This window comes from Loxodonta africana, chromosome 15 (genome assembly GCF_030014295.1).
Source record: "Loxodonta africana isolate mLoxAfr1 chromosome 15, mLoxAfr1.hap2, whole genome shotgun sequence".
Taxonomy (NCBI): Eukaryota; Metazoa; Chordata; class Mammalia; order Proboscidea; family Elephantidae; genus Loxodonta; species Loxodonta africana.
The window spans coordinates 28,841,556-28,868,228 of record NC_087356.1 but is presented as its reverse complement, the minus strand read 5'-3'; the positions used below and the strand labels follow the sequence as shown (position 1 = coordinate 28,868,228).

The 26,673-nt window shown below is 42.1% G+C and overlaps 1 protein-coding gene across 3 annotated transcripts in view; it reads right to left on the bottom strand.

The window, feature by feature from the left end:
- STAMBP (STAM binding protein) overlaps window positions 1-24,865 on the bottom strand; it is a 47,473-nt gene extending 22,608 nt beyond the window's left edge. Inside the window, exons 1-8 of one of the 3 annotated variants that reach the window (XM_023552781.2) lie at window positions 24,796-24,865; window positions 24,276-24,413; window positions 22,579-22,796; window positions 11,162-11,237; window positions 10,678-10,773; window positions 9,229-9,595; window positions 4,867-4,991; window positions 2,918-3,055 (exon numbers count right to left, since the gene is read on the bottom strand). In XM_023552781.2, coding sequence (XP_023408549.1) covers window positions 2,918-3,055; window positions 4,867-4,991; window positions 9,229-9,595; window positions 10,678-10,773; window positions 11,162-11,237; window positions 22,579-22,796; window positions 24,276-24,413; window positions 24,796-24,858 — 1,221 coding nt within the window. In that variant the 5' untranslated portion in view covers window positions 24,859-24,865. Of the gene's footprint in view, window positions 1-2,917; window positions 3,056-4,866; window positions 4,992-9,228; window positions 9,596-10,677; window positions 10,774-11,161; window positions 11,238-22,578; window positions 22,797-24,275; window positions 24,414-24,721 lie in introns of all 3 variants that reach the window. The other 2 variants (XM_003413682.4, XM_023552782.2) reach the window with 2 other exon arrangements.
- Window positions 24,866-26,673: the final 1,808 nt, after the last annotated feature.

Below are 26,673 nucleotides of genomic sequence, written 5' to 3'. Positions count from 1 at the left end.
TTTCTCCTTTAGCTAAGCTCCTCTAAAAAAGTATACATTTCACTCATGCCACAATCTCAAGACCTCAATATCTCTTGAACCCTTAGAATCTGGTGTCTAGTCCCACCATTGCTTAAAACCCACCAAACTGAGGTCATCAATGACCTCACCAAATCCAACCGGGTGATCTAAGTCTTCATCATTCTGGAGCTCTCTGCTGCAGGTGACATGGGAAACATCCTGACATACCTCCTTTTTTTTTCTTCCCCTTTTAAAAAAACTTTTTTTTACTGTAATTTAACTGAAAGCTTACAATTCACATCAGTTCCTCTTACAAAAACTTATACACACATAGTTATGTGACCCTAGTTGCTATCCCTGTAATGTGACAGCACCTTCCTCCTCTCCACCCTGTATTTCCCACATCCATTCAACCAGCTCCTGTCCCCCTCTGCCTATTCATCTCGCCTCCAAACAGGAGCTGCCCACTTAGCCTCATGTGTGTACTTGAGCCAAAATGCACACTCCTCACCAGTACCATGTTATGTCTTATAGTCCAGTCTAATCTTCGTCTGAAGAGTTGGCTTCGGGAATGGTTTTGGTTTTGGGCTAACAGAGAGTCTAGGGGCCATGTCTTCTGGGGTCCCTCCGATCTCAGTCAGACCATTAAGTCTTGTCTTTTTACTAGAATTTGAATTCTGCACCCCACTCTTCTCCTATTCCATCAGGGATTCTCTGTTGTGTTCCCTGTCAGGGCAGTCATTGCTGTTAGCCAGGCACCATCTAGTTCTTCTGGTCTCAGGCTGATGGAGTCTCTGGTTTATGTGGCCCTTTTTTTTTTTTTCTGTCTCTTGGGCTCATATTTTCCTTGTGTCTTTAGTGTTCTTCATTCTTCTTTGCTCCAGGTGGGTTGGGACCAATTCATGCATTTTAGATGGTGAAATTCCTTCTTAAAACCTTTTTCCTCCTTTGGCTTCTGTGCCTTAACACTGCCCTCACTGTTCTCTTACACCTCTTGCTTCAATGCTGACTGCACTCTGTGCTCCCTTACGCAGCCTATTCCCCAAGTTGCCTGTGAATCTGTTCTTGCTCTCCACTCCTACCCCCTCCCAAGGCTTCCAAGGTCAGCTCTGTGCAGCCAACTCCCAGATCTCTCTCTCTTGCCTTGACCTTGCTCCCAAGTTATAGCCTCACATTTCCAACTGCCTGATAACTACCTCTACTAATCTGATATTTTACCAGTACCTTAAATTCAACATGCTCAGAACTGAACACACCAAGGCTCCTTTTCTAAAGTAAGTCCTCTTCTTGGATTCTCTATTTCTGGTTATGGGATGATTACTGCCACCCCCATGAGCCAGCCTGTAATCTCTGACTCAGCACTGACTCCTCCCTTACTCATTCCCCATCTCCTCTGAAATCACTCTTACATGTACCTCCTCCTTCCCAAAAGTACTGTCACCACCCCAGCTCTTACTATTATTAGATTTTGTCACCACACTGAACTTCTTAAAATCATCTCCCTGTCCCAATCTATCTTAAAACTGTCTTTATGTTTAATTTTCTAAAGTATGGGTTTGATCGTATCATTGCTCTGCTCAAAAACCTTCAAGGGTGCCCCACTTAAGTAAAAATCAGAACCTTCTGTCTATCCATTCAAGACCCTCCACGGCACAGCTTCAATGTGTTGTGTTAAAACGTGCCTCCTATCACCATTTCCTCACGCAAACCATAAACCCCAGCAAACTGGGCCACTCAAGGTTCTAGAAACATAGCCTGCCTATTCCCTGTGCTGTCCCCTCCACAGAGAATTCTCTCTTGTTCCATCTCTACTTGTCAAAACCGTACCTTCCTTTTAAGGCCTATCTAAGTGATCACTTCTTTCACAGAACATTTCTAGAATTCCCTAAAAACCAGGTATGATCCCTCCCTTTTCTGAATTCCACAGTACTTTTTTTTGCACCTCTTGAGGCACTTGGCACATTCTGCCTCACGTTACGAGTTATTAGTTGTCTACGTATCTAACATCCTATCCTGTATTTAACTAAAATCTTATCTTACTCAAATCTGTATCCCTCAGCAGAAAATCGACAGCACTGGGTTTTCTGGGTTCTGAGCAGAAAAGAAACAAGTTTTCTATCTCCCATCTACTACAATGGGAGATAAACAATAGTAGACAACTTAGTAAATATTTATGGAATTAGGCTATCTCTGTCTTGAAGAAAGGACAGAAGGCACATGCAACTGTCTCACAGGTCAGTATTTTCCAAATTATGACCTACAAATATTTGTAATCTTCTTCTCAAACCCATAAACAAAGTCTAACTTGTTTGTATGTAACTCTGGCATACAACATAAACAGCAACTTGGTCTGTGAGAGTTAGAGGTTGAAAAGGAACAGAACGGAAAATTAAGAAATAACCTTTAGAGGAGGTATTGTATATCACCCGAGCATCATCTAGGACTGCATAAGATATGTGGACTTATAAATCATATCCGCTATGGCCCTTCTGCTTTGGATAAAGGTATATGCTACTGTGAGAATGACCAACTGCAAGCATCTAAATTACCTTCCTTGATTTATCTAAAATACTTTTACTTATATGTCTTTTATTAACATCATTTGAATAAAGGAGGCACAGCCTATATCGTCAATGTTCACGTACATTCTGGGCCAATGTTCCATCACCATTCACACTCCCAGGGAAACTGGGACTTTAGAAGAACTAGATTAATTAAAAAAAAAAAAAAAAAAAAAAAACCTATGTAGTTCCCAGAAATCATCCCTGGAGTGCAAGCAGTCAAGTATGCTAGGGACTGCATCCAAAGTGGGAAAAATAATCTGGATGTAATTTACTTTGCTCAAAGGAAAAATCATGTATTTACAACATTGTGACAGAACAGCAGACTAACCCTCAGAGAGCTCAGAATTGCTTACGTGAATCCAGCCCAGTGTGATGAGACCCTGCTGGTCCTGTATGAGGAAGAGTTCTTCTTCGTTCTCTGTGTTGCAATAATCAGACCCAGCACTTTGCTTGGGGATGAGAACGTGGGTAATGGTAAATTCATTCCTCATCTGCCAAAGGAGAAAACGGCTCATCATAATTCCATGGCACTTACGCAACCCGACCATGTCATAACAATGGAAGCTAAATATCTATACCAGAGAAGGTCCTTCTCCATCCAGCATGAGGCTCCTTCTTAGTGCTCCCTGAGCCCCCACTCATAAGCAGTACCTGGGGTGTGCTGTGAAGAGCCCAATGCTGAGACCTACCCAGAACTCCATCTGATGCACAGCCTAGGTTAAACACCACTGCTTCATGGGAGTTTACTGCTATGTCTACTCAGAATTTACAAATGGGTCTACTCAGAGTTCTTCTGAAGCTGCAGGTATTGTACCAATCTTCTTCCTTTCCTCATGTGTAAGGTAGTTTCCCTCTCATACTGTTTCCCTAAGCCCTTCTCATCCTTCAAGGCTCAGTTTAAGTCTATCCCACCTCACTCACTTATTCATTCAGCAGTTAGTAATGGGCTCTTTGCCAAAACCAAACTCATTGCTGTTAAGTCAATTTTGGCTCATAGCAACCCTACAGGACAGGGTAGAACTGCCCCATAGGGTTTCAGATGCTTCAGTACGGATTACACCTCAACATAAAGAAAGCAAACATCCTCACAATCGGACCAATAAGCAACATCATGATAAACGGTGAAAAGACTGAAGTTGTCAAGGACTTCAGTTTACTTGGATCCACAATCAAAGTGCATGGAGGCAGAAGTTAAGAAATCAAACAACGGATTGCATTGGGGAAATCTGCTGCAAAATACCTCTTTAAAGTGTTAAAAAGCAAAAACATCACTTTGAGGACTAAGGTTCACCTGACTCAAGCCACGGTATTTCCAATCATTTCATATGCATGTACAAGCTGGACAACGAATAAGGAGGACCGAAGAAGAACTGACACCTTTGAATTATGGTGCTGATGAAGAATATTTAATATACCATGGACTCCCAGAAGAAGGAACGTATCTGTCTTGGAAGAAGTATAGCCAGAATGCTCCTTAGAAGCAAGGATAGTGAGACTTCGTCTCACATACTTTGGGCATGTTATCAGGAGGGACCAGTCCCTGGAGAAGAATATCACGCTTGGTAAATAAAGGAGAGGGTCAGCGAAAGAGAGGAAGACCCTCAACGAGATGGACTGACAAAGTGGCTAAAATGATAGGCTCAAGCATAGCAATGATTGTGAGGATGGCGCAGGACTGGGCAGTATTTCGTTCTATTCTACACAGGGTCACTATGAGCTAAAACTGATTAAACGGCACCTGACAACAACAACAATCTACAGAAGCAGACTGCCACATCTTTTTCCCTTGGAGCACCTGTTGGGTTTTAACTGCTGACCTTTTGGTTAGCAGCCAAATGCTTAACCACTGCACAACCAGGGCTCCTTAAGTGCCTCAAATCAGACCACTCTTTCTTCACAAGGCCTAATGCTTATACTGTATTTACAACTCATCAGGCCGTTCACTTTTTGCTGTATTCCTCCCATCTCTCAAGTGATTCCCAGGTCCTGCTACAACCACCACCACCACCATATAGTGGGTGCTCCAAAAGCTATCTGTAGGTATTCACGGAATCTGCCCACCAAGTCTAGAGTTAGGGTTTCCTTACTACTAGCATTAGAATCATCAGTTCAATTCAAGGAAATCTGAAAACCACTCAAATGCAGGGCCACCAAATTCAGAGTGACACCGCATCAGGCAGTCTATGGTACAACGAGCAGGGGCATCAGGGCAGAGAGCACCAGACTCTGGTTATCTTCCCTGAGGGTCAGAGGAGGCCAAGGCGGAAGAAACAGTCTCAGCTCAGAAAGGTTTGTTTTTTACCAGTTTTCCACAGAGAATTCCGCATGTCTCTACTCCCCGGGCAGTGTTGGCACTGGCTAACTGGAGAAACTGTGGGCACAGCCTCCCAGGCACCACCACGTGGCGCAGCCCATCGATTGTAGGAACTGTAACAGAGAAGGGGGAAAGTCTGAGACTACATGGCTGAGCCTCCCAGCGAACCTCAGAGCTGGCAGCCCTGGGAGAGCAACGCCAAAACGCCAAGCCCCCTGACTTCAGGCAGTGAGTGGGGACCTGGCCTAATGGCACAAGAAAATAGGGTTGTAATCTTTTCTCCAACCTCTGACCACAGCCATTGGGAGTCCATTACTTCAAGCAAAGGAAAGAGCAGGGTTTAATCATCCCAGTTAAGACAAGGTAAACTAATACTACTTTTAAAAAAAGTTCCTAAGATATTCAGGAGCTCCCTGTCAGGCTCTAATACAGAGGACTAAAAAAAATAACCTCCCCTTTCAACTAAATTTTAATTTTAAATTTCTCTTTTATCTTAGGTAAGAATACTACAGAGTATGACTTTCAAAGAAATACACCAGGATATACTACTGATAATCGAAAATAATTCAGGTAATTACTTACTTCTTAACTTAGTCATTTAGAAGAAAGTTGAAATGCCAAGAAAACTAAATAACCATAAAAATAGTCTGGTCTAAAAAAATGGGCACGAATGGACAAAGCAGCTCATAAAACCTGTCTCAGAATTCCAAGAATGGGCCCTAGTCCCTGAACACCATGGAGAAGCTCTGAGAGCAGGCAGGGTAAACTCTGAGAGAGGGAGTGTCTTTCACAGTCACATTTTTGTGTTTTAAAAAAAAAAAAGTATGGAAAAACTAATCATTAACTCTATATGGAAAGGAAAGAGGCCCCAGATAAATAAGCACTATTGAAGAAGAATAAAGCAGGAGGACTCATACTACCCGACCTCAGAACCTACTATACAGCTACAACAGTCAAAACAGCCTGGTACTGGCACAATGACAGATACATTGACCAATGGAACAGAATTGAGAACCCAGATATAAATCCATCCACCTACAGTCACCTGATCTTCGACAAAGGCCCAAAGGCCATCAAATGGGGAAGAGAGAGTCTTTTTAACAAATAGTACTGGCAAAACTGGATGTTCATCTGCAAAAAAATGAAACAGGACCCATACCTCACACCATACCCAAAAACTAATTCAAAATGGATCAAAGACCTAAATATAAAACCCAAAACTATGAAGATCATAGAAGAAAAAATAGGGTCAATGCTAGAGGCCCTAACACACGGCATAAATAGGATACAAACAATAACAATACACAAACACCAGAAGATAAGCTAGATAACTGGGATCTTCTAAAAATGAAAGACTTGTACTCATCAAAAGACTTCTTCACCAAAAGAGTAAAAGGAGAACCTACAGACTGGGAAAAAAAATTGGCTATGACAAGTCCAACAAAGGTCTAATCTTTAATATCTATGGGAGAATCCAACACTTCTACAACAAAAAGACAAATAACCAAATTTAAAAATGGGCAAAGGATATGAACAGACACTTCACCAAAGAAGATATTCAAATCGCTAACAGATATGTGAGGAAATGCTAGAGATCACTAGCCATCAGAGCAATGAAAATCAAAACCACGATGACATACCAACTCATCTTGATACTACTGCCATGAGTCAAAAAAACAAAAAATAACAAATGTTAGAGAGGCTCCAGGGAGATTGGAACTCTTATGCATTGTGGGTGGGAATGCAAAATGGTACAACCATTTTGGAAAACCATACGGCACTTCCTTAAAAAGCTAGAAACAGAAATACTATATGATCTAGCAATCCCACTCCTAGAAATATACCCTAGAGAAATAAGAGCCGTCACACAAATAGACATATACACACCCATGTTCACTGCAGTGTTGTTCACAATAGCAAAAAGATGGAAACAACCTAAATGCCATCAACAGATGAATGGATGAACTAACTATGCTACATACACACAATGGAATACTACACAACGATAGAGAACAATAATGAATCTGCAAAGCATCTCACAACATGAATGAAGCTAGAGGACATTATGCTGAGTGAAATAAGTCAATCATGGAAATTTAAATATTGTATGAGACCACTACTATAAAAATTCATGAAAAGGTTTACACACAAAAAGAAACAATCTTTGGTGGTTATGAGGAAGGGAAAAACACTAAATAGGTAATAGTTAAGTGGTAGCTTTAGTGAAGGGTAAGACAGTACACAATACTGGGGAAGCCAGCACAACTTGTCCAAGGCAAAGTCCTGGGAACTCCATAGACACATCCAAACTCCCTGAGGGACCAAATTAATGGGCTGAGGGCTATGGGGACCCCAGACTTGGGGAACATCTAGCTCAACTGGCATAATGGTTTATAAAGAAAATGTTCTACATTCTACTTTGGTGAATACCATCTGGGGTCTTCAAAGCTTGTGAGTGCCCATCTAAGAGACTTCACTGATCTCACCCTGTCTGGAGCAAGAGAGAATAAAGAAAACCAAAGACAGAAGGGAAAGATTAGTCCAAATAACTAATGGACCATACTTACCACAGCCTCCACCAGACTGAGTCCAGCACAAACAGATGGTGCCTGCTATCACCACTGACTGCTCTGACAGGGATCACAATAGAGGACACCAGACAGAGCTGGGGACAAACGTGGAACAAAATTCTAACTCATAAAAAAAGAAGACCAGACTTACTGGCCTGACAGAGACTGGAGAAACCCCAAGAATATGGCACCTGGACACCCTTATAGCTCAATACTGAAGTCACTCCTGAGGTTCATCCCTCAGCCAAGGATTAGACAGGCCCATAATGCAAAACGAGACTAAATGGGCACACCAGCACCGGGGCAAGGATGAGAAGGCAGGAGGGGAAGGAAAGCCAGTAACAGGGAACCCAAGGTCGAGAAGGGAAGTGTGTTGACATGTCGTGGGGTTGGAAACTAATGTCACAAAACAATATGTGTATTAATCGTTTCATGAGAAACTAGTTTGTTCTGTAAATCTTCATCTAATGTACAATTAAAAAAAAAAATGACAAGTTATGTTCTGCTCCTGCACATTCAACCGCAAGATCTGAATTCCTGGAGTGGTAACAAAGTCAGACCAAAAGACACATAGTCACATGGTAGGCTGAATGCTGTCTGAGGACTCTGAATTAAGGTTTGACCCAGTCCCTTCCTGTCAATTCAACAATAATTTACTGAGAGCATACCAAGCAGACACTGTGCTCAGCCTGCAGGGAACACAAATATTAATACGACTCAAGACATAACCCACAAAAAGTGAAAATCTGGCTACAGACAAATGACTACACTACAGGTGAATGTGCTGAATGGCATCAGAGATACAAAACACTCTGGGAGTTAAGAACAGAATCAATCTGATTGAAGGGAGGGGGACCTAGAAAAACTTCAAAAAAAGCAGGCAAAGCAGAAACAGAGAAAGGAGATTCTAGTAGAGGGCAAAATGTCAACAAACTTCCTTGGAAGATATTCCAGGAAATGCTCTGGGAACACGATAGTCCAATTTGACCAGGGCAGAGCATGTGTGTGAAGATACAGCAAGAGGAGAAAGGCCTCCGAGTAAATGAGGAAAAGCCTTACAGGACAGGCATCAGAGTCCAGCCCTCCTTACCATTTTCACATTGTACTTTTACATGGATCTTCAGCAAAGCTGACCTCCTCAAATGATCACTTCAAAGTAGATTCTTACATCCCAAAAATCTATTCCAATGATCAAGGTATACTCATCATTCGCCCTAATGCTATTTTCTCAGATAACCAATCACTGGTGAGAGGAGGAAAGACTGCAATAGTTTTGATGGCTAGGCTGATTCATCACTGACTACATACAGTATTTACCTTGACTAAATTCCTTAATGATCAGGAATGCTTTCAGGGCAAGAACAATTCAGTAGCCCTTTTTTAATTTTTAAAAGTCAAAGACTGAATTACAAAGTGGTACTATACATTTCAAATTTTCCTTGAGAAGACTAACGGTGGTCTCCAATTTACTGAGCATTTCAAACCTCCATATAACCCTTAAAAGCTGCGGTCTGATTCTCAAGGAGCTATTAACTTTTCGGAAAATCGATCTTACTCCACCTAAATTACACGGCTTAAGCAAAGGCCACTTTTCCTACCAGCTCTGTATTATAATATAGCCAGTGTGATAGGACACATTACGGCAATACCTATCAAATGGGTTTCTGCCCCCAGGGTCTAATAAATGGAATCAAGGAGGTAATCTTAGGCTGAATCCCCCAGGATGATACTCTGTTTGGCTGTAACTGAGATGGACCAGGACACCAACAAATGGACTTACTACTTTCTGAGTTGCTCAGCGTTCCAGGTTTCAAGGACCTGTCTACCACAGGTGGCTTAGCCAGCCTTACATTTGTACTACAGTCTGAAGGCTGTGTGGATGAGGCAGGTGTGGTGGGGAACACATCTAAGGAAGGGGTTTCTAAGCCAGGCAACAATGGGCCACCTAGGCCAGGGTCCACCTTCCCAAACTCCTGTACAATTTTCAGTCGTTCTTTTTCTAGCTCCTGGTTCCGGATCATCTCCTCAAAGGCATGGAATTGTTCCTGTTCCAATTGTTGCTGCTTCTGTAGTGCTATCCTCTGCTTTTCCCTTTCGAGCTCTTGCTTGATGGCCATGCTCCGGGCAAACTCCTCCGCTTCCTTCTTCTACAAAGAAAGAAAAGATTTAGGCTAACGCTGACTTAACACCTCAGGAGAACAAGGCTTTCAGCAGGGAGATTTCCAAAGTGTATTTCTGCTCTGGCCTGATTTCCTGACACAGCATTCATGCTCCCCTCAGTGCCTCTACACTCACATGGAACACAGTCACCAGTCCTCTCTATCTAGACACAGTATACCTATTCTTCAAAGACAGTTAAAGTCCCAGACCTCCCAGGCCCCTTCTCCAGTGGCTCTAATCAATGTATTTGCTCCTTTACTGAACTCTCACTGCAACTTCTTGTCTGTACTCCACAACCTGTATCATATACAGTTTGATTTGCTAACAGTGCCATGTATATATTCTGTATCCCAAATAAGGCTTTAAGTTGGAACTAAACCCAAGCCCACACCCATGATGTCAGAGGTTTCTTCTGAATTTTAACCCAAAAGGAGGCCTTTAATTTTTTTCTGGTCATCAGTTCACTACAGAGTGAGGTTTTGAAATGAACATGAAATATCAAGCAGCCATCTCCTTCTTTAGGTTTTCACTTCCTCAGTGCCTTAGGAATACAGGCCTCAGAATGCTCACCCCCTGCTGATACTCAACATCAGAGTCCAGAACACACAGAACATATTCACACCTAACACACACACACTCACTGATGGTGCCCTTGGAGTTTCTCCACGTGCCTTAACTCTAACTCTGACCAACAGGAATCATTTTAAAGTAGCTTGAAAGAAATCAATTATTATAAGCAGCTTCAGATATAACCAAGTGTGATTCAAGCCCCAAAATTCTCTGATCTAAAAACCTATGTTTTGGTAAGAATTTCCATTGTTCTTAGGTTCCTACTCTCAATACAGCAGAGGGACAATCAATTTTCTGTCCCTCAAATCATCTTCTTGGACTAGTAGGCTACCTCTGTGTTAAAATCCTCAGTCTAAACAGCTGTGTTCTATTTTTTTTTCAGTTTCTGGCCTTCACTAAAAAAGCAGAGGTAGTAGGAGCTGCTGAAATATCACATTAGTATCATGGAGCACAGCCTAAGAGATGAAAAGAATTTTTTTCTTTGCTGTCAAATACTCACCTTTTCTTCATTATATTCTGTATATTCCTTGGTATATCGTTTTAACAACTCTGCCTTCAGCTCTTCCGCTTTGGGAAATGCGATCTCCTTTAATTTCTGAGATACAAAACAAAACAGTGAGAATGAGAACAATAGCAGCTCACTAAGTAGAAAGGATAACTTAAGTTGGCAATGTCAACAGTGTTTCCAAAACTGATTTAATATACCCTCCACTGTACCATAACTGCTCTGGTGAAGTGGGGAGCCCTGGTGGTAAAGTGGTTAAGAGCTTGACTGCTAACCGAAAGGTCGGCATGTTCGAATCCACAAACTGCTCCTTGAAGACCCTATGGGGCAGCTCAGTTGGAATTAACTGGAAGGCGATGCTTTTCAGTTTTGGTTCAGGTGCAGTGGCCAGAGATTTGATGCTCAGCTGTAGAGATGACTATTTTTACCTGTTTGGCTTTGAAACTTTTAGATGGGCAACAAGAAAGTAAAGACTCACCTTTACTGTGTCTTTCTTTTCAGGAATGACAGCTGATTTGTAATCTCGATGCTTTGGTAGTTTCTCAATAAAGAGCCTAAGAGAACAGATCAGAATGATTATGATGCAAAGAAAATGTCCAAAAGACCCTGAGACAAGGCAGCCTCTGCATAAAGGGTCTCCAGAGGCACCAGTACAGAGAACAGGCCCATTTAGTGAGGCCATGTTCCCTACCCATCTCCACATCCCTGTAAAGAGCAACAGGGTGTTTCTCTCTTCTCCCAGATGAGGTGTGCAACAGCAAGTGCTGGAATCCTACAGCAACAAAGATGGCAAAACACATAGACCAGAGACTCCATCAGTCTGAGACCAGAAGAACTAGATGATGCCCAGCTACCGCCAATGGCTGCCCTAACAGGGAACACAACAGAGAGTCCCTGATGGAGCAGGAGAAAAATGGGGTAGAGAACTCAAATTCTAGTAAAGACCAGACTTAATGGTCTGACTGTGACTAAAGGAACCCCAGAAAACATGGCCCTTGGACTCTGTGTTAACCTAGAACTAAAACCATTCCTGAAGCCAACTCTTCAGACATAGACTGGACTATCAGACATAAAATGATACTTGTGAAGAGTGTGCTTCTTCTTAGTCCAAGTAGATACATAAGACTAAAAAGGCAGCTCCTGTCCCAAGGCAAGATGAAAAGGCAGAAAGGGACACAAGCCAGCTGAATGGACACGGGAAATTGAGGGCGGAAAGGAGGAATGTGAAATCAATCACGTTATAGGGATAGCAACTAGGGTTACATAACCATGTGTGTATAAATTTTTGTATGAGAAACTAACTTGAGCTGTAAACTTTCACCTAAAGTACAATTAAATTAAAAAAAAAAAAGATGGCAAAAAAAGAGCCTATCCTGTGCCCAAAACTGTACCTCCAAACAGACACTCTGAACTTGTGACAATGACAAATTTTCCTGAGAAAAGGTCTCTGTCACAAAGCATTCTTCAGAGAACAGCTTGGCAGCCAAGGGCAGGAGGCTAACAGAATACGCATTCTGTATCACAATCCATTATTTAAAAAATGGAAATGCGCTTGTGTGCCAAGTTTGTGTTTACAGAGCTGTGCATAAGAAAACATCCCTCATCTGTGTTATCCTTCCTGAAAACTCCTATGCTCTTGGATACAGTTTAGCTTCTGCATAGTTTATGCCCCCCACTGTCATCAATAAGAGACTCATTATTTCACTGGATTGATGAAGTGACCCCTGGAAAGGCATTAGGATTCGGGAATGGCAGGTGATTATCGATGAGGCTAAATTGTGTGATCTTTAACACTGGGTTTTTTTCTTTGGGATTTATCTTCTTTCAAAGAAGAATATTCCTTGCATCATACTGAGCACTGAGATGCTTAGTTAGTACATGTGTTGTATGTGTGTAATATGTGCATATTACCTGTGTAATATATGTTACAATCTTTGACAAAAAGTTGTTAGAAAAACAAACAAAAAACCAAACCAGTTGCCATCAAGTTGATTCTGGCTCATGGTGACCCTCTGTGTGTCAGAATAGAACTGTCCTCCATAGGGTTTTTAGTGGCGATTTTTTGAAGCAGATCATCAGGTTTTTCTTCCCAGGTGCCTCTGTGTAGACTCAAACTTCCAGTCTTTTGGTTAGGAGCCAAGAGTGTTAACCATGTGTACCACCCATGGACTCCTAAAGAAACACAAGATGCTAGATTTTCTCTTTCAGATCTTGTCCTAGGCTATAAAGATCAGTGGGGAAGCAAATCAATTCACAGACCTCTAACATTTATAATATCTACTTAGTGACAGTAGAAACAAACTGAAGTTCAGTGACTTGTCACAGCTAGAAAGTGACAGACTCAACCCTGGCAGGCCAGCTCCAGAGTCTACTCTTTTAACCACTACACTGCACTGCTTACACATGGCTCCTGGAATTTTCGGAACTGTTGGAGGTGTTCTTAACAAAGATGTCTCTTAATAGACTTAAGTTGTAATAAACAGAACCTGAAACCAAAAACAAATAATTTGAGGGTAGCTTGCCCACTGACCTAAAACACTGTGCTGTAATAGTTGGTTTAAACTCACTCTTTTCATTTTCCGTCCACAGGGTAAGTGTAGGAGAAAGCCTCAGTTAGAGCAAGGAATAAGACCTACAATCCCCCAAACAAACCCTTTATAAATGGGTGCTTGTCCTTCAGTTCTATATTAGGCACATGAAAATTTTATTTCCATTCAACTTCTTGGTTAGCAGCCAAGAGTGTTAATCATTTATGCCACCCAGGGACACCAACCAATCACCCGGCCCTTCAGACAAGGATGAATCCTAAAATCAAGATGATTATAAAAATCTTCTCTTTGGGCTTGTGAATAAAATATAAGTTTCCTCAAAGCCTATCATTAAAACAAGCATGAATTCATTTGTTCAAACCATAAAGTCCTTGAGGTAGGGATCAAGGTTCTTTTTTTTCATAGTCTATCCAGCTGACTCAGAACCATTTGCTGAGATCACCTATTCCATTTTGAATTAATGTGGCACCTTTGTCATAAATTTAGTGACAGTATATTTGTGGATCTGCTTCTGGCCTCCCTATTCTGTTCCATTACCTTTGTCTATCCTTGTGAGAACACCACCACTTGTATTACTCTAGCTTTGTAAGTCATGAGAGTAGGTAGTCTATGTCCTCCCACATTATTTTTCTGCAAGATTGCTTTGGCTATTTTAGGTCCTTTGCAGTTCTATAAACATTAAAAAAAAAAAAAAAAAGATCCTGAGGAGGATATTAAGACAAATAAGACATAGTTCTTAAGTTCAAGAGACTTAGAATTCAGTTGTGTCGGAACAGACTCGACGGCAACGGGTTTTTCAGTTTGGTCACTGTGGCCCCAAAAGTGTTTATTACCTTCAGCAAGCTAGATGTGCTTTGTTTTGAACCCCTAGTCAGCGAAGAAAGTACCATGTCATTAAACACCACGGTTTATGTTCACAAACTGAAGAACTAGACTGTAAACCCCCTGAGGCCAGAGAATTCTGCGACTCACACTTCCTTGTATACTCACAAAAGCCAGCACGGTGCTTTGTATAAAATCAAAAAACCAAACCCACTGCCGTTGAGTTGAATACCTAATGGATAAAATGTGCTTAAGCCTTTGGATGAGTTAAGTGAAAAAAATAAAGTGTAAAAAAGTGTATATAATACGCTGTTTTTAGGTGCTGTCAAGTTGATTTAAACTAATAGAAACCCCATGCGTCAGAGCAGAACTGCCCCATAGGGTTTTCTAGGCTGTAATCTTTACGGGAGCTGATTGCTAGGTCTTTCTCCTGCAGAGCCGCTGGGTGGGTTCGAATAGCAAACATATCAGTCAACAGCTGAGCATTTAGCCAACCATTGCACCACCAGGGCTGCTTTTGTAACATGATACCTTTTGCGTAAAAAAAAAGAGGGGGGGAATAAAACGTGCGTGCACATTTATTTACTTAGCTTGGAAGTACACAATGAAACACAGGAAGGATACACAGAAACTAACACAAGTAGATGGCAGGGGAAATAGAATGAGAAAGACAAGAGTGGGAGTGAAGCTTTTCACCATATACCTTTTTATATCATTTAGATTTTGAGCCATATAATGGAGTCCAGTTTATATGTTAAGTAAAATTCCCAAACCTGCACAGGGATACCTTTCCCTTGTTTCAGTAACTGCTGTCAATTTCCTGAACGGAGGACATATAGGCAGAAGAGTCCTTTGAAAACAGAGAATGGGCAACATAAGCCATTACCCATACTGGAGGTGACAGAGGTTAGTTGTTAGAAGGGCAGGCTCTGGAGCTGCCCCACCTGGGCTCAGATACTAGCTTTGCCACCTACTAGCTGTGTGACCTCAGGCAAGTCATTTAATTTCAGCATCCCTCAGTTTCCTTATACAGATACAAACTAGTACTACCTGACAGGATTGCTATGAGGCTTAAAGGGATAATATCTACGAAGGGCTGAGCACAGTACCTGGAATACAGCTAACACCAGCTGGTGCTTTTAAGATTGTTTTCACTAATAAACAAGTGAATAAAAAGCGACAAAGAGTGAACTCTAGCATAAAATAAGGACTTTGGTGAATAATAATGTACCAAAACTGGTTCATCAGATGTAACGAATGTACCACGCAGATGTAAGATGTTAATAATAGGAGAGGCTGCGTGCAGGAGGGAGAGGGGGCATATGGGAACTCTCTGTACTTTTTGCATCATTCTTTTGTAAACCTAAAACTGCAGTAAAATATAAAGTCTACCATAAAAAAAAACGTGGGCAAGAACAAGGGATGCAGATGCTAACACAGGGCTAGAAACATTCTCGACACACAATAGCTGTAGCCCAGATGTAAGTGTTCTCTGGGGTTGTATCTGGTTGTAGCCCAGAGAGAGGAAATGTACCAAAGCAAACAAAGATGGATTGGCAAGGACACGACCAAAACAACCTAACAGAACAACGGAAAAAGAAGAGATAAGCAGAAAAGCAAACATAAAAGGTGAAGAAATAATGAAATGGTGCTAGACTTCACTTATAATAAAGGAAATTCAAATTCAGATGAAATACTGTTTTCATCCATCAGATTGGCAAAGGTGTACAGGGGGATTATACCCACTATAGGCAGGGTGTACGAAATGGATGTCCTCCTGCACTGCTAGTAGGACTGTAGATTGATATAAGCTTTTTTTTTTGGAGGGTGGGTGGTGAGGGATAGAACAGTAAGGAGACAATTATTAAAAATTCTAAATGTGCATATCTTTTAAACTCACAATCCCATTCCAGGAATTCAGCCTAGAGATCATCACACAAGAGTACAAAGATATTTCTAAGACTACTCAATACAGCATTATGCATAAGATGGGAAAACTGAAAACAACCTAAATGTCCATCGACAGGGGCTTATTTAATACATTATGGCTCACCAAAATGTGAAAAACAGTGTATTAATTCATTCTGTCAACAAGTGTTTACTGAGTATCTACTATGCATCAGGCATTTCGACAGGAGATATACCAGCCAAAACTCCCTCTCCCCAGAGAGTGGCCAACATAGTGAGGGAGCAGACAATAACCAAAATGAAAAGTAGGTTAGGTAACAAGTGCTAAGAAAAAAAGCCACTGGTAGGGAAAGGGATGGCAAGTGCGGGGGGTGGGGGGGAGGGCTGCAATTTCAGCTAGGGCAGCTAAGGAAGGCATCACTGAGAAGGTGGCATCTGAGTAAAGACCTGCAGCAAGTATGCCATGTAGATATCTGGGGTAAGACTGTTCCAGGCAGAAGGAATAGGCTGGAAGCAGAATGAGATGGATCAATTTGTTCTGGCGTGGTAAGCAAATTGTAGGTCAGAATATTATCGTGTGAACCCATTCGTGCTTTAAGAGGGAAAAAAAAAAGCACCTGTGTGCTTGTCCGTGTGTAAATGTTCCTGCACACACAACCAACCTAATGGCTGTTACCGCTGGTGGATGGGACTTTTGACTTTCTATCTCCCTTGCTTTACTGTTTGAAAATTTTTTAAATCACGAACCAGAAGTAATTTTATATGAAAATAACCAATTCAAAAAGGGCAAGGGGAAATTCTATAGGATGAGTGCATTAAGGACTCTCCGATTACGTCTTTCAATCTTAAAAGTTAACCAGCAAATGAAAACCCTCGTCGGTCTATAGGCCCCCGCGGTATACATCCTCACACAGGTGACAGATGTGTTTGGAAAGAGGGTTTGTGCTGTAGGAGGCTCACAGAGCAGGCAGGCACTGCCTGCATACTCCGCGGCTCCCTCTATGGAGTCTAGTCCATGACCATAAAAAGCTGTAAAAGAATCTACTGCCTGGTTTACTGTCTGTGCTCATTGTGAAAATATGTACTGATTTAATATGCTGAAGATCTGTCCTCTGTACTAGGGTCTGCAAAAGGCAAAGCATTCCTACAGTCGGGAAAACCACTGAGGGGGGAAATATGCCTGAGATCATGAAGATGCCTGAGCTGCTCCAGGAAAAAGAACAAACATGCCTTTTTAGATCCTGAACTAAAGTATCCACAAAAGGTCTAGAACAATGATTCTCAACTGCAGGGGAGGCAGAGGGCTGGTGAGGTAGGTGCCTACCCTTCTCTCTTCTCTCTCTTCAGTTACAGTAACTGCCAAAATGGGCCACTGTTACTGACAGGAATACACCAAGTAAAACGTGGTAGAAAACGGACTGAGCTAGAACTTTTTTGCAACTCTTGAGGCCTGTCAGTTCACAGAATCAGAATTAGGGTCTGAAAGAAAAATGAAGGTAGCTACATGTCTTGCTTCAGGTCAAGCCAATCAAACGAAGCCCCTAATTAAGCCCCAAATCCAACAAATTAATGAGTGTTAAATTTCCCTGCACTCAACTCTCCTCCAGGTCATACCGAATGGGACACTCAAAAGGGGACAGACTCCCCATACCAATCTTTGCTGTTTACACTGATATTATCACTGAAAATAACACCAAGCCATATAAAAAATCAATTTATTCAATATACATGGACAGTTGATCCTACCCCTACCAGCCTTCTTAAGGAGTTTATTGCTACAATTATACTCACTATCTTTTCTGTGCCATCAGCCTCTCCTTCCTCACCAGGTCCTTCCCATCAGCACAAAAAATATCCTCTACAACCCCCAGTTTAAAATACATACACATACACATGATCCTTGTCTGCCTTCAACTTCTTTCTCATTTCTTTGCTTTCCTTCCTATCCAAACTTCTCCAAAGAGTTGTCTATACCAGGGGTTGGCAAACTATAGCTGTTGGGCCAAATCCAGCTTGCTATCTATTTTGTAATAACGTTTTACTGGAACACAGCCGCACCCATTCGTTTATGTATTGTCTATGGCTGCTTTCACGTTACAAAGTTGAGGTTAGTAGCTACAACAGAGACCAGTTGAGGTTAGCAGCTACAACTGTTTGCGTCACCCAGAGACTTCACTTGTTCTGTAAAGGTCCAGATAGTAAATATTTTTGGCTTTGTGCCAAAAATATTTACTATCTGGACCTTTACAGAACAAGTGAAGTCTCTGGGTGGTGCAAACAGTTAAGTGTTTGATTACTAGCTGAAAGGTTGGCAATTGGAACCCACCCAGAGATGCCTTGGAAGACAGGCCTGGCGATTTGCTTCTGAAAGGTCAGAGCCTTAAAAACTCTATGAAGCAAGCTCTACTCTGCACACATGGTGTCACCATGAGTCAGAATTGACTTGATGGCAGTTAACAACAACAGAAAAAGTTTTCAACCTCTGGTCTATGCTCACCACCTCCACTCTCTTACTGTCCATTGGCTTTTTCACCCACTCCAGTCTAGTGCCTCTAAGCTTTCTAGTGAAACTGCTTACCAAGATCATTAACGACATCATGTTACCAAATCTGAAGGCCACTCACTCTTCTGTCCTCACCCATCTGACACAGGTGGCTACTCTCCTTCTTCAAACACTGACCTCTTCTGGCTTCCATGACACACTCTCTCCTGGCTTTCCTCCTGCCTCTCAAACCTTCCTTCTAAACCTCCTTTGCTGGTTCTAAACAAGCTCAGGGCTCAATCCTGGGCTCCTTCTCTTCTCATTTTGCAGTCTCATTACAAAGGGTTCTTGATAATGACCCTTCTGACATCTGGTAAAGCCTATGGACCCCTACTCAAAATAATTTTTAAGGTATAATATAAAATATAAAGGCTTATAAAAGAAACCAATTTTACTGAAATAGTTTTCAAAATATAAAAAAATCGTGATATTTTAATACATGTGCTTGTTTATTAATGAATTAAATAACAGGATCTAGTCATGGGTCTAGCGTACTATAATTCTGAAATAGGGATAAGTGTAAATGCTATTTTGAGACATCAGCAACAACTATAATGCAATATGAAAATACCTTGATTTCTACAGTGACAAAGCCACAAATATTATTAACCCTACTGTGGTTTGAGGTCTACATTCAAAACTGAAGAAAATGCTAAATTTCAGTTGTTGATGGGTGGTATGGAGTCAGCTCCAGTCCGTATCAGCCCTATGTATAACGGAATGAAACACTGCCCAGTCCTGCGCCATCCTCACAATGGTTGCTATGTTTGAGCCCTTTGTTGCAGCCAGTTAGAGGTTATTAAAAACAAGAAAAAACTTCCCTGTCTAAGTTTATAGACCCCCTGAATTCTATCAATGAATTTCTGTGGGGTCTCATACCCCAGATTAAGGACCTCTGCACTAGAAGGTCTCAGCCTTTCTCATGGCTTCAGAACCAGCTATATGTATTTATATTTCCAACCAAAGCCTCTCCTCTGAGCTCAGACTGACATCTCTCCTTGATATCCCCTACTACTTGACATCTCTACTTGGATCTCACAGGCATCTCAAACTTAAAATGTCAAAAAACAAAACAAATCCCCTTATCACCCAACTCCTTTTTGACACCATTCTCCCCACCTCAGTAAACAGACTACCATACCATAAGTTGCTTAGACCACCCGAGGTCACACTCCATACAGTCTACTTTCCCAAACCATCAGCAACTCCTGTGGACTCTCCCTCCAAAATACCAGCTCCCTTTGCTTCTTTTCATGCCACTACAGTACCTCAAGCCACCAGCATCTCTCCTGAACTGCTTCCAGAGTTTCCTGACCACTCTGCCTGCCTTCTGTCAACCGTTTGCCACACAGCAGGTCAATATGATACTTTAAAAATAAAAGTCAGGTTAGGTCACAACCTCACTTAAAACTTTTCAGTGGCTTGTTATTGCTCTCAAGATAAAATGCAAACTCCTTCCCATGGTCTATAAGGTCCTGCAGGAGCCAGACCAGCTTGCCTCTCCAACCTCATCTGGAATCACTCCAAACACAATGATCTTTTGATTCCCGGAGCATACTAAGGTCTTTCCTACCTACGATCTTCTGAACACACGAAGTCATGTATGTTCTAAATGTTCTGACCCATGTTCTTGGACCTACTGTATCATATCTTTCAAGCCTCAGCTTAAATCTTCCATTCTCGGACAGACCGTTCCCTGACTACGAAGTTATTTAATTAGATATCCCTGCTTATTCTCTGGCACAGCACCCTCTTTGTTCATAGCATTTTCCTTATTTTGTAACTATATATCTATATATTTACTTGCTTACCCTGTTTATTGTCTTCTTCAACAACTAAAAGGGCAACGGTCATGTCCATTATACTCACCACTGTGTATCGGTGCCAAGTAGACAGTAGGTATACTCACTATATATCTGTTGAATGCATATGGTCCTTGCCCCCAAGGCACTTTCTTTGTGGGGCAATAGGACCCAGAAGGCCCTTTGGAAAACACCTGTTTCAATTAGTCCATGCTTTTACTCAACCTCCTCAATTAGGGATTCCCCAAAGGAACTGTGCCTCTGGGTCTTATTCTGGGAAGAACTATCTTCTAAATTACTAGATACACAAGCGTAGTATTTCTACCAGCAGTAGAATATATGAGAGGGACAGCAGCCAAAGAAACTTCTCAGGAAAATAAACATTGTGCTCATTGTGCCTTAGAACGAAAAGCTCATACCAGCAATGAGAGGCAAAACGTAATCACAATTCTATGAAAATTTATCAACATTGAGGCCACATGACAGGGCATGATAGCACTGACAGACTATAAGGTCTCTGAGCAGACAAGCAATACTTCAAAGTTGAAAACAAGCCAAAATAAATAAAACCAACCAGTAGTCTCTCTTCTCTACTCTTAAAACTATAATATGAATTCTACACAGTCCACTTTTGTACCAACTTTTCTTTAGAGCAGTGGTTCTCAACCAGCAGTCATTTTGCCCCTGAGAGGACATTAGGTAATGTCTGGAGATATTTTTGGTCATCACACTGGGCAAAGACGTACTACCAGCATCTAGTGGATAGAAACCAAAGATGTTCCTAAATGTCTTATAATGATTGTGACAGGTCCCGTAACAGAGAATTATCTAGTCCAAATGTCAACTGTGGCAAGGTTGAGAAACACTGCCTTAGATTAGTACGTGAGCAAAAACGGCATACAATATCACTGATATACATATAATATCTCTGGAAGGACATGGAGACAGGAACTGAGGGCTTGGGGGAGGACAGAGTGGTAGGGAGACTTTTTAAAACTGTATATATATACCCTTTTATGCCTTCTGAATTCCGCCCTGTATGTATGTTACCTACTCAAAAAGCAATAATATGAGATGATGAAAATGTTCTGGAAAGAGAAAGTGGCAATGGTCATACAACAATGTGATGTACTTAATGCCACTGAATTGTACACTTAACAATTCTTAAGATGGCCAATTTTCTCTTATGTATATTTTACCAAGACTTAAAAAAAAATTATGCGTAAATGACAGTAATAAAAAATAACCAAAAAGAAGTCAATGTGACTTATGACTATGATCTCAGAGACTACCTTTCATTCTCAGAACACTACCAAAAGGAAAACAAGAGATTAGGACGTATGTTGGAAAATGAATCCTGAACCAGGAGTTGGAAAACCTGGGTTTTATCACTCCAAACTGTGGAACACAAGCATATCACTAAACCTCTGTGAGCTGTTTACCCACATGCTCAACGGGAGGCATAGGAAACTGTGAAGCTCAAGTGAAATAATGCAGGTAAAATACTCTATAAACTATTAAGAACCACACAAATACATTAAAATTATTATCATTTTTCAAAAGGTTCTGTTATTATGAAAGAACAGGCCTAGAAATTATACATAAAACCCTTTAACCTTATTCCCTTTCTAAATGACATATCATTTCATTGCCACTGGGGATTCAGGAGCTGTTTTCTGCTTACAGTACTGAAATCTATTTATGATGCCATTTTTTTTTTTATCCTAAGATGGTAAGCAACTCAAGGGAAAGGATGAGCCACACAAACTGTAGGTGGTTGATAATTATTTGAAGACTGAGATGATTATGAAAAAGTTTAAAAAGAAAAACTTTCTCTTAAAACACTCAATTTGCTGGAAAATAAGTAGAAGCAAGGAATTCTGGCTCTGATAAATGAATAATAATCCTATGGCTGGCTGCCTTCATAGAGAGATGCCAGTGAAAACATTCATCACCACATAACATATCTAGTTTAATCACCAACTCTTGTCCAACAGCTGGGCCATGTGGGCACAGGCCAAAGAGCTAGGCCACTTACTCATGAAATTACTGAGTCATGAAAATAACGCCTGCATTACTTGTGTCTTTGAATGGCAAGGACAATTAATATGTAGGAGCTCCAGCAAAAATGATTAATGCTCATGATGTTAAAAAAAAAGTTCTCTAGCTTTAGCAATTCTGAGCCAAATAAGTAAGCATAAAAACAGAACGAGAGCAGAATAAGTGAGGCATCAGTCACTGAGAAAGAAAAAGGAAATTGTAGGTGTCTTACGTGATATACTTGTTATAGAGAATGAAGGCGTGTTCAATGTTGCCTTCCTCAGAGTAAATGGATGCCATTCGGATAATCTCAACTCCAGAGCGGAAGTACCGGCGGGGTGGAATGTCTTCATTTACCTCCACAGCACTACCCAGCTGGGAGAGGGCCCTCACCCGGTCTTCGGGTGGGAGGCTCACATCACCATGATCAGGCATCAGGACCAAGAAGTTCTAAGGCAGAAAAGAGAAAACAGATGGCATCAACACCATGATCTCCATCATCCCAGCATACCCTAGCATACAGCATGTTAAACCTCTACCTTAATGAGAAAAACAGAAACAAGTATCACATGCCGTGGTTCATATCCAAAAGGTCTCTTTCCTACAAAAAGTCTGAGAGACTCTCAAGGAAGCTCAAATCACAATGATAAAAGCACTGGCAAACTCAAAAACCCACAACTGGTATGGCATAATTAGGTGGTACAGGAGTATAACTGTAATGGGCCACGGGGGGTTCAGTTCTACCCTCCCTGTTAAGTATTCTCTATCATTAGGTGTCCCTGCCTGCCGTGAGCACCAAAAGCAAAGAAACCAAAAAAACAAAAACCCAGTGCCATCGAGTCAATTCCATCTCATAGCGACCCTTTAGGACAGAGTAGAATTGCCCTATGGAGTTTCCAAGGAGCACCTGGCGGATTTGAACTGCAAAGGGGTAGTATCTGTTTTTTTTTTATATTATTTTTTCATTATTTCTGCTTCCAGCTACTCACATCCATCCATCCCAGGACCTGGCAGAGTAGTGAATGAACTTTCATTCAAGATTGTTTGACTATTGTTACTTTATTTCAGAGTAACTGAAATTTTTCTGTGGTGTACTTTTTCAAACTTGAGCACAAGGTAGGTTACGGGAACTGGTCTGGGATTGAATGTTCATAACCATAACTCTTGCTCACTAAACACTATCATGGCAAGGAATTCATATCCTGAAAACAGTAATTTACCCAAATCTATCTGCAAAGACTAAGCCGTCTTTGAATAACAAAAGTGTACAAAGATAAATGAGAATGTAAAAAAAAAAAAAAAAGCCTGAGAATTTTCCCTGGGCCCCAAACTCCAAATAACTTTGTAATCTTTCCAGATATTGTTGCTGACAGAATCAGACTTCAACTTCCGATCAGATATCATCACTCTTCATCATCTCCAAAAGCAATCTGGGTATTTGATACACACCCAATTACAGAACACCCTAACCAGCATGCTCTTGAATATATAAGCTATAGCAGAATCGACCTTGGACTTCAAGGCCCTGTTTTGTCTTCCTACACCTTACTCCTCCCCAGCAGAGATCTTTTGCTTCAGCCAGAATTCCAGCCTGCCCAGGAATCCTTACATTTCCTATCCACTGTTTCTACCATCCCCTCCCTCAGAGATAGTCTTCTTTTGGCCAATTCTATCTCCAGGTTTCTTCCATATTCGGGTCACCCTTCCTTCACAAAGCTTCCCCCCCCGCCCCCCCCCCCCCCGCCCCCAACACTCTCATTAACAGTACAAAAGCCGTGGTGGCTACTAGGGATGCAGAGACAGTCCCTCTCCCACACAGCTTCCTCAGGGGCTCAGGGGGCCCAAGCTGGTCTGAAACCTCCCCAAGTTGCCTAATTAGTAAACCGACCCCGAGCCCATTAAAGCTGAAGCAGAGGATCCTTGTCGCACCTCAGTGCCTCTTGGGAGGGGATCTTGCCGGTCAAGAACGGAACTCCCTCTCAGGGCCAGCAGGTGGTCCGGGTTACCACAGGGTTGAGCAACACTCGGAAAAGACGCAAAGGCCGCAGAGAGAGGTGGCATAAGGAACTGTGGGAGAAAAACCAGGAGGCTAAAGGAAGTAGCAGGAATAAGCGGGGTGGGGGGGCGGGCCGTACACACTGGAGGAGAACCTATCGACAACGGCTTGAGGCGCCTTTCTTAAAGGCACTCAAGCCCAGAATGCCAACCCGGGGCAAAATCATCCGAGGTTTTCGGGTCTTTCGAGTGCGGTAGACCGGGAAGTGCTGGGCCTGGCTGGTCAGGCGCCAGCCCACGGGGATAGGGGCGATCAGGGGCCTCGCATGCGACGGCCCGGGCAAGGGGCGCGGGGAGACGGCTGCAGGCCCCACACTCACGGCGGCCACTTCCCTTCAGAGTTCGACCACGCTCAGCGCCCGGGCCTCAACATACACCCAGAACCCTTCCCCACCTTTCCCCTCGGACGGCACTCGGAGCTTCCGGGAACGTCATTTCCGGCGCCCGTCCCGCCCATTCCCGTTCGACAGTCAAATTACACTCCCAGGACCTAAGGACTAGGGGTGGGAAGTTGGTGGGCGGAGCTAAAATGTGAGGAAAAGGAGACCAATGAGGAGAGAGCTCAATGGCGGCCATGTTACTAAAGGAAAGTGAACAGGGAACCCATGGCCCAGCTTTTTTTCTGTTTTTCACACCTTCGGAAAGGACTTCCTGCCAGATAGCCGGTCCTTCACTCACACAAATTCCACATTCAAGAAGGGATTGCTCATCCCAGTATAACTGCTTGCAGAGAAGAACTGCTCCATAGGGTTTTCAAAGATATGACCTTTCAGAAGCGGGGCGCCAGGAATGTCTTGGAACTGCCAACCTTTCTCCTAGTAGGAGAGCGCTTATCCATTTGTGCCACCCTGGGAACCGGTACAACTGCAGACCCGGCAAAATTCATCAGGGTTTCTAAATAGGAGGAGAGGAAAACCGAGTTTCTTTAGCTCGTTTGTGTTACTTTCTATACAAAAGTGGCAGCCCCAAGTACTAGGCAAATAATAATAGTAACTGTTTTTGACTGTCAGGACACCAATAAAATGTATCCAAAATGGGAATTTATAAGGGTCACTGTGCAAAGCCATGCAAACACAAATACCGGTAAGATACAATTCCTGTCCATGAGGCCGGGACAAGGTGGTTATACACAGCAAATGGAGACAGAGTAGCGTATTCTGGATACGGGTATGTGTATGTACATAAAAGTGGCTTCTTTCCAAAAAGGTCTTGCAAGGCTGGTAGACGGTCTGTCTCTTAGAAGAAATTTTATGTCACCATTCTGGTTTTATTTAAGAGTTCATGATTTGATTCAAAGTTTAACTCACCATACAACTATTACCAAGTTATTTTTGGGAAACTTCCTGTTAGTTTGTTAGTGTAATGATGTAACCTATCCTTCAAGGTCTAGCTTAAGACCCTAGCTCAAGTGTGAGCTCCTTCACCAAGCCGATGTCCAGAGCTTTCATTTCTCTCAACTCCTGTTGTGTATATTTCTCTTGGACTTCCCTGAAGTGAAATCAGACTTTTGTGTGGTTGTTGGCTTTCAGACTTATGACTGAAAGTACTTATCGGGTCTTCCCCTTGCTCTCCCACCCCAAGCATAAATGTGTATGCTAGTGCTAGGGTCTAGTATCAACACTCGTGGATCCTCTACAAAGAGCTCTGGAATGACAGCCATACAGGGTACTGTACTGTGACTTCAAAACTCTTATGTCTCATTGACTCTTTCCTTCAGAATGTAAACACGAGTGGATTGAACTTAAGGAAACTGATGCACTGGAGATATTAGACCTGGAGAAGGCATACCTAGAGAAGGACAGGTGGGGCTCTGGCAGTAGCCAAGACAGGAGAAAATCCAATCCATTCAAAAACTCACTCACTCAGTAAATATCAGTTGAGCATCTACTATATACCAGATTCTGTTTTAGGTGTTGGGGATACACCATTAACAAATCCAGCAGATGGAAACTGTTATTCTGCACGTTCAGGTAGAAGCAGAGCTGGTGGGGTGGGGAGCAGGGGTATCTGCTCCAATTAAGCACAGTCTCCAAAAGTGGCTCTTCTTTGTAATGTTTAAGATAACAATTAAACAGGGTTTACAGACAAATGTTAAGATGTTAAGACCATGCTGAAAAGACTTTAAGAAGCTATGACTGAGAAGCACATGTAATCACAAACACCCCTAAACACGTTGCTGTCGAGTCGATTCCTACTCATAGTGACCTTGTAGGACAGAGTAGAACTGCCCCATAGAGCTTCCAAGGAGTGCCTGGTGGATTTGAATTGCCCA